This window comes from Carica papaya, chromosome 8 (genome assembly GCF_054855325.1).
Source record: "Carica papaya isolate Zhongbai chromosome 8, ASM5485532v1, whole genome shotgun sequence".
Lineage (NCBI taxonomy): Eukaryota > Viridiplantae > Streptophyta > Magnoliopsida > Brassicales > Caricaceae > Carica > Carica papaya.
In genome coordinates, this window is record NC_142316.1 from 32,720,246 (window position 1) to 32,729,084 (window position 8,839).

General features: G+C 33.1%; 1 protein-coding gene and 1 long non-coding RNA gene across 6 annotated transcripts; one reads left to right on the forward strand and one right to left on the reverse strand.

Annotated features, from left to right (window-relative positions):
• Nucleotides 1-866: 866 nt before the first annotated feature.
• LOC110822766 (uncharacterized) lies at nt 867-7,767 on the forward strand. Of its 5 annotated transcripts, none has more exons than XR_015813972.1 (4): nt 867-1,180; nt 2,614-2,778; nt 4,249-7,246; nt 7,409-7,767. It is a non-coding gene; the product is annotated as an uncharacterized LOC110822766 (long non-coding RNA). The 5 variants fall into 5 exon arrangements; XR_002541286.2 differs by having other exon boundaries at nt 870-1,180; nt 4,249-4,366; nt 7,119-7,767; XR_002541287.2 differs by having other exon boundaries at nt 871-1,180; nt 4,252-4,366; nt 7,119-7,767.
• LOC110822765 (subtilisin-like protease SBT4.15) lies at nt 3,514-7,518 on the reverse strand. Its single transcript, XM_088209518.1, has 11 exons — nt 7,392-7,518; nt 7,106-7,194; nt 6,704-6,801; nt 6,436-6,585; nt 6,233-6,338; nt 5,650-6,154; nt 5,358-5,461; nt 5,047-5,268; nt 4,527-4,641; nt 4,219-4,432; nt 3,514-4,108 (listed from the first exon to the last, which is right to left on the reverse strand). Exons 1-11 carry the CDS (start codon nt 7,497-7,499, stop codon nt 3,558-3,560), a joined length of 2,262 nt encoding a protein of 753 aa, XP_088065644.1. The 5' UTR covers nt 7,500-7,518; the 3' UTR covers nt 3,514-3,557.
• Nucleotides 7,768-8,839: the final 1,072 nt, after the last annotated feature.

The following is an 8,839-nucleotide window of genomic DNA, read 5'->3' on the forward strand; positions in this document are numbered from 1 at the left end:
GAGCGTTAAGTTTCTGCAAATAAGCAAATTTTTATGATTAAAAATGCCCAGTAAAATATTATGATTCATCTTTTATCAGGCTGATCAGTATGCATGGATGCGCGTATGTATGTATGTATGTATGTATATACTCCAGGGTTAATATTTTGCGAATAAAATGTTTCATGATAAAATAATAATAATACCCAGTTATAGAAAGGTAATGAAATGCTTATTTCAGAAAGAAAAGGAAAGGTAAAGAAGTGCATATTTCGTGTATAAGTACATGTACACGTATGTGAATATATATATATATATACACACACACACATACCTATATAAATACAAATACCTGTACTGATCAGAACTTCAAATCGGCCATTGGATCAGAAGATAAAAGACTGATGAAGGAAAAGAAGTCTACAAGTAGATTGTTGACCAAGATACACTTCGGCTTGGGTTTTGGATATTCAAATGGTTGACTCAATATTTCAATTGTCTAATATTCCAACCTGAACATTAAGACTTGATTTTTCATGCATATTTTTATATAATTTTTTCTGACTAAATTATTTTTCAAATTCTTAAATTATATTTAATTTAAAATAATTTTATCTTCGCACTCTCAAATCATAAATTTTTTGCAGGCATTTAATTTAGATAAATTTAAAAATATTTTTCACGTCTAATTTAATTAAAAAATTACATGAATCGTAATAAAATAAAATACATATAACTATATTAACCCTTAATAATCAAAATTTGAATCATAATAACGGGTCAAAACCGAAATTATAATATCCAAATAATTTCAAAATTTTAATATTTAAGTAAAACATAAATATCTTAATTTATGGTAATAATAATAAGATATTATATCAGTATATACCAATTATAAAATAATTTCTCAAAATATTTTAAGATGTTTCGAACATGAAAGTTTACGTAAATTTGTGCTATAAGAACTTTTTAGAACTTCGTAATGAAATCCTGCTACTCCATCGCTGATTCAGAATGTCATTTACCAGAGTACCCTGTTCTATCTTCTTCCTCTTCTGACCCTTTGTTGATTCTGTTTCGCATTCCCAGTCCCAAATTTGTAGCTCCGTTTCTCTCCTGGGAAATGAAGAAAGGGATCAGAAAATTCTTCAGCTTTCTCTGCGGACTGTAGTATCTGAAGCAGTTCGATTCGATGCTCACGGTACTCTTATTCTCAAATCCTTACAGTTTTTTTTCACTCACAATAACCAGGGGAATGATAATCATATGATTTGTATTCATATTTGAACGTAGTAAGTTATCATTCGCTTTTAGGCAGAAGCTGAGTAATTACAGTCCTAATCACACTACAAGTTCCACTCATTTATATTGAGCCTAAGTGCCTGAACTGATAGTAGAAAAGGTGTTTGTAGAAATGCCTAAACCAAAAATTCTAATTGTCGGGAGGGAGGACACTAGATTTGTCGAGAATGAATGAGATTTTTTTTTTCTTTTTTGGAAAACAAGTGAATACGATTGCATAACCTAAAAATTGAACTCCATTCACCAAGTGCACCCACTCATAATCCAAGTTTTGTTTTTTTAGTAATCGATTTATTGGGGTTATGTGGGATAATCTAGATCGACATCACGACATAAAATTGTCAACTATGCATTTTGCAGCGTGTATTGCTATCAATTTATCAAACTTTTTCTTTTGCTAATTGTTCGGAATTCTTTACTAGTGTGATTAGAACAGCAATAGCAGCCTGTATTGTGTAGTTCAATCTTTGATTAGAAAGCGTCACTGGAGGATGGATTCACAATAGATAGCTTACTTTAATATTTTCAGAGAGTACTTTAACCAGTAATAAGGTAAGTAAAATTGGAGGTTAGTGGTCGTTACATATTTAACATAGAGGAGAATAGCAATGAATCTTAAATCAGATGGTGCATATATTTTTCATCTTCTCTCAAATAGCTTCATCATTAGGGTAAAGAGCTGAAAAAATTTGGAGCTGATAAATAAAATCAAGGAGGAGATAAGAATTCTATTGATGTTATTTTTGTATTTGGATATATAGGAAACCCAAAATTTATGGGGACAATATAGTGCTATTACCAGCATAGGAGTTTGATGCTACTGTACAAGAATTTAAAAAGAAATCATAGCATAATCGGTTCTGTGACGTTGTTTACATTTCATAGGTTATATTGATTGATCAGTTTGTTTCTGATTTGCAGTAGAGAAGTTCACTGCCTATAGATCTTTAGTTCATTTGGTTCCCAACTTCCCTATCTTTTATCTCCTCAAGCTTCAAAATTAAAACGACAATTAAGTTCATTATATGCTGAAATGCAGATTTTATTTGTTACATGTTTTTGGTTATACTTTGCATGTTTTCAAGATATATTGGTCTAACATACTTTTGTTGGCAAGATAAAGATGTACATAATGTAATCAGCTTTAGTATAAGTTATTTCCACAGTTTTTTGGTACAATTCTTAGTTGTGGCAAAAGATCTATCAATCTTATGAAAAGTATATCCAGAAGGTCCCTCCACTCTCATTTCTATTCCCCTAAATTAAAACCTAACTATAAATACGCATTGCAGCCTTCTGCATTCAACAACTGATATTTTCATTTTGCCCTAGCCCGCTGCAGAACCCAACAGTAGTGAACTGTCGCATGGCCCCAGCTCTGGAGGTGCAGAACGTGTCCCTATAATTGAAACAAAGTGTACATGTCTTACAGTAGGGTTCTTAAGGGTTAGCAGCAGGAGGGAGGAATAACAACATGTAGCATCTGTCAACTAACAGGTTTGCTTAGTCCTCTAAGGTTTTTCTTTTCCTTTTTTTTTTAACTTATTGTTTTTGGTCCAAAAGTTCATATCATTGATTAGGTTTGTGGGGAAGACGACAATAAGCTTATAACATTATTACCATAGATGTTAAAATTGCCATTAAAGTTATAATGAAAAATTATTCTTCATATAATATTTTTCATAAAAAAATTAGATTTATTAGTCAGGATTTGAAATATTTAAAATACTTAATGAAAATATATAATAAATGAAGTATTTATTCTAGACATTGGCTAGCTGTTCTACATTGATTTTTTTTTTCTCTCAGCGATTTCTCTCTCTCAAAAAAAAAATAAAATAAAATTAGGGAGTTTAATCTTCCTCTCATGGACTTCTTTCCCTTCCTTTCTAATACTTATATTGAAAAAAAATTCTTTAGTATGAAGAGTTTCAAACATCTTATGATAGTCTATTATGACTATTTGTCCCTTGTGCACAAGACTTTAAAAGGCAACATTACATCTTTTTAACGTGTAATCCAAGTGCAGTGTGTTATTATCCAACTTTACACTATAACTTTAAACTACCATACATTACCAAAATATCTTACTACCCTCTAAAGAGTGGGGAGAAATGACCTTTTGAGGGAAGGTGTCATGGTCCTAGGTAAGATTTTGTTTAGAAGATTTTCCATGAGAAAAAAACTCCAAAAGATGAAAAGGAAACAGAACCTTCATTTACACCTAAAAAAGGAAGAACCAAAAACTTGAATGCTTATTTATCAGCTTTTTAGATCTAAAAGAGCGGTAAATATGACCTAAAAATAAGAATAGGACTCCTGACAGTATGTTTAGTGTCATCCCATTGAAGTAAGGCGGATAACGTATGAGTTCCATTCTCCATTGAACCCTTAACCACAACCTTGAAGGACTGCTTTTGATTCAACCTAGTAAACTCCAGAGTACTTGGAACAACTTCAATGGAAAGACCTCTTGGTGATGTCACAGTTGCTTTGTAAACTGATTTCCCTTTCTCCACATGAGTCACTGTTCTGTAGAAGGTTGCTGATATTATAGACCCTCTTGGGGTGAGTTGTGTGTGCATGGATGGGTAGTTAAGCCCATCACTGCCTCTTGCTGGTTTAAAATCCGAACATTTGTATCTCTTCTTTCCACCCATGAGCATGCCAATTGTTGTGCTGTTGTAGCCTTCCTTGCAGAGAAACCTGATGTAGGAGCTTAGAGAGAGATCATAGACTAGCCCGGGATGCACCGCCTTTGTTGGGTTTATCTGGCCTGACCCTGAAGCCAATTCTGCTTCTACATCTTTGAACTTCATTGGTGTGGCTAGAGAGATGAGATCAGAGTTTTTAATTAGAGAAATGATAACAGATTGCTTGATTTTCACCACAGAAAAAATATACAAGTTTTCTTGTTTAAGTAGAAAATTCATTCACCTGTAGTCATGAGAGCTGATTTGATTGCAGCAGGTGACCATTCTGGGTGGAAGGATTTAACATAGGCAGCAGCACCTGCAGCATGAGGACAAGCCATGGATGTCCCTGATAATATGTTGAATGGAGCAAAGCGATTATCCCCCTCCAGGTCAGTTATTGAGACCTTCTTCGTATAGGCAGCTAATATGTTTAGTCCTGGTGCAGAAATATCAGGCTGCACAGCAAAAGAGAAACTTAATAGAGCACTTAATATGTTGAAGTAAAAAAATGAGTCTCTACAGGATTAGGGAGGAGAAATCTTGAATAACCTTGAGAATGTTGCGCATGACCCTTGGAGTTGGAGGTCCTCTGGATGAGAAGAAAGCCACATGGGGGGCAGCCATTGGAATTTCTCTTGTCTTGTATATAACTGCCTTAGGTTCCCTGCCATTTGTTCATCCAAAAAATCAGATGTCAACAGTCAATATTCTGCATATTTTCAGCAAGATTCAAATGATGAGTTAATTATTTAACTTTTCATCTGAATAAACAATGTTCCGGATAGATTAGAAGCTTGATTGTTCTTTAGAAGCAAATAGCAGAAGTAAAAGCATTGACAGGTTCGAGTTACATAGAAGACTGTCAGTGCAAAGAAGGCATAAGTGATTATCGTATGTTTCCAAGAGGGTGAGCCTCTTAGGAGATGGATTGGATTTTGCATAGCTGGCGTGGGGTTTTGGTGTTCTCAAGTGAATTTTCCATTTGCAGGTTTGATCAATTTCCGATGTCTGATTTCAGAGTATAAAAGAAAAAAAGGCATATGTAATATTTTAAATGACAACAGCATACTTGGTAGAGTTGATGTACTGATCTATCGTCCTCCCATCTTTGGTTAGAACTGGGGAGGCAGGTAGAAGATATGCGCCAGCAACTTGTAGTGGTCCAGGAGTCACAAAAATTGCCCCAGCTCCACCTAAATCTCTGATCGTGCCATCCTGGCCCAAGTTACCGAAACAGTAGACAACCTTTCCCTTAACCTTGTCTTTGTCAAGAGTCCCATCTTTGCAAGCACTGATGCAGTTTATAGTAATCGATAACAGATTACAAAAGTGTCAAACTATAAATTTGTCTTTGCTGCTAAAGGTTTATAAAGTTCATACCTGGCATTGTAATAGATGCTCTCCTCACCCCCGGTGGATGCAAGGTCTCCACTAATTAGTGGATACATCTGTTTTCTTGGAGCAAATGTATTTGCAGAAATACCCTGTAAACAGAAGGTGCAAATAGGAAAAAACTTTTAGTTCCAAAAGAAAAAAGAAATTTTTTGCCGAAGAAACCAAGAGATAGAACAGTAAAAAAGATGCTCTCCTTTATGTTTGTTTATAGTAGAACCTGGTTCATCAATGTTCCAGAAATTTTCAAAAGAAGATACAAGTCTTGGTGATTACTTACAGAAATTTCGAAACCATTTCCAAGCCTGATTTTTGTTGAGAACTTCCTGTCAATGCTACTAGCAGCAACGGTGAAGATCCATGGAGCAACATTTGTAATTGTATATAGATTAGGCCCGTCATTCCCAGCTGCGCAAGAAGTCAGAATTCCTTTCTTCATTGCATGGAAAGATCCAATGGCAATGCTGTCAGATAAGAACTCTCTGCTGTAACCCCCGAGAGAAATTGACAAAAGATCAACCCCATCTGCAAGTGCATCATCAAAAGCTGCAAGAATGTTCACGTCATTGCAGCCGATAGAATAGCAGACTTTGTACATGGCAATCCGTGCTCCTGGTACACCTCCACGAGCAGTGCCTTTGCCTAGGCCATACAAGCTGGCGTTGGTCACTGCTGTGCCAGCAATTGTGGAAGAAGTGTGTGATCCGTGGCCTTCATAGTCTAAGGGGCTATCCTCATCAGGATAGATATGCTCAAGATCATAGGCCTTCGCTCCTATTATTTTCCTGCTCATTGTTAATTAGCAAAAGAGGTTCAACGTCAAGGTGTTCTCCATGTACAGAAGAGGAAGAGAAAGAGAGTACCTGTTGCAGCCAGTGAAGTTTTCGTTTTTAACACATTCTCCTTTCCATTTTGCTGGGACAGGCCCATAGCCTTCATCACTGAAACTAGGAACATCTGGCCAAATTCCTATAAAGTAACAAGAGATTAGAGAGAAAAAAATCTAATAAAATCTTGTTGCCTACACCCACAAACCCATATTCACATACATAAACACATTATTTACCACTATCTAGCAAACCCACAACGAGATCACTTTCTCTGCTGGCGACCCTTCTGTTAATTGATGTTTCTGGCAAGCCAAGAAAATCCCATGATCTTGTTGTATGAAGTTTGTGGAGAGTGCTTTCAAAAACGGAGATCACAGCATCTTCATCTGTAATGCATGCGAACTATATATATAAATACATCACATTGAGCATGTCATACTAACTCGAAGATTAATTGTTTTTATATAACTTAATATATTTATGAATCTCTGAATGCATATACACCTGCTAGTCTCTCTGCTTCATGTGGAAGCAACCTGGCTGCAAACCCGTTAAAGCTCCTTCCATAGCTATGTATTTTGGATTCCCTAGCTACTTGCTCACTGGCAAAAAAGAAATGATATATCAATTGTCTTACAGAAGAGATTCAGGTTACAGTATAGCAGTTTACATCCCTGTATAAAATTTTTCAGTAGCCCATAGGGGTATACTCAAAGATAACACTTCAACTTTTTATGATTTATGCTTTCTTTTACCATTGGACTCGTTAAACCTATGTTCCAAGAAATGCATTTTAGAAACATAAGTGTGACTTCACAAATACCAGGTCATATTATATAAGTATAAATATAGATATTCAGAACAATCTGTGTATTCCAAAATTTAAATAGTAGATTAATTTATTACTCTCCGATTGCAGTCGCAAGCAGACTGTGATGATCATCCATGACAGAAACTCCAGCCTCTGGCAACTCTCCCATATACACAATGTAGGACTGTTGAAAGAAAGTAGATATTTATAACTGATCACTATGGGAAACTTAGCAGGTTTGTGAGTGTATACAAACAAATATCCAAGAATGTTAAGTTTCTGCAAATAAGCAAAACTTTCATGAAAAGAAACACACACGTACAAACAGAAACGTAATGAAATGCACATATTTTATGCATGTATCTGTGTATATATGTATACCTTTCTTTGGTCATCAGGACTGTTGCTTAATCCATGAGAAAATAAAGTCAATAGACAAAGACTGAAGATAAAGAAAGCTGGTAGAGATAGATTGTTGGCCAGCTTCATCTTGTTGCTCGTTGAGTGAAGGAAGAAGGTGGTGATGGTTTTGGTATAAATAGAAAACGAGGGAAGTCGTGCTTTGAAGTGCTCCTTCCATTTTGGAAGAGATGTTTATGATGTGAGAGATACTTGGCTTGGATTCAGTTGAGTTGTTCTACTAACTACTAGTTTATTCCAAAGATTTTATCTACTTACAGATTAGTGTATATCCTTTTTTGTTACATCAGATCCTTGAATTATCCAAAGTATCTCATTTTAGAATCATTTCTTGAAATATTTTTTGGAAATTTTAATTGGAAACGTATTAATATTATTGACAAATATATGTATATAGTTTATAATAATGTTTAAATTTATGAGACTAAGTGCTAAATTGCTTTAGTCATATTATTATAGGCACGTGGAATGTTTTCCTTGGCATTTATAATTTATAAATATCTTGATTCTGCATGACTCACAAGTAAAGGGAATGTTTTAAAAGGTTTTTATTGGTTATTTTTAACAGCTTTATATGACCAAAACTCAACCATGCTTAGAATATATAAATCAGCATAAAAATGTAAACTTTAAAATTACTTCTAAAAGAACAAATTCCAAAATTCTACGATTATACTTCTAAAGGGGTGTTTGATTGGTTATAATTTCTACGGTGTTAAAATATTTGGCACCTAATAAAAAAATTTAAAAACACTTTGACAAAAATTAAAGTTAAAATCCACTTTTAACATATATAAGTAGGTAAACAAATTTTAAATGCTTTTCACAAAACTTTTTCTCCTTAAAACTGTTTCCTTTCAAAATTATCCTCATAAATTTATTAATTACACATAATTTTGATGCCTTTTGTTCGTTAAGATTTTATTAATATCTAGAAGTTTTAATTTTATCAAAATATTAAGATTTGATCATTTTAATTTTATTAATCGAATTTTATTAGTATTTGATATTTAATTTTTAAATATAAATATAATTTAATAATTTAATATTAATATAGGATATTTATATTCATAAAATATATTTTATGGAAAATAAATAATTTAATTAATATTTATTTATTAAAAAAATAATTTTTATACCCTATTCTATTATTCTGTATATACAGTTATTTTTATTAAATATAATATCTTTTATTTTTTAATAACATATTTTATATATTTTTTTATTAAAAATATTTTTATTGAAAAATATTTATCAGAAAATAAATAATTTTTACACTAATTTTTAATTACTTTAATATCAAAGGGTATTTTTATTAAATACAATTGTATTTTTTTTTTATATAACAACACTATTTTCGTAAAACACAATACAATGTTTTACCCGAAAAAAAAAAAAACTTTTAACTT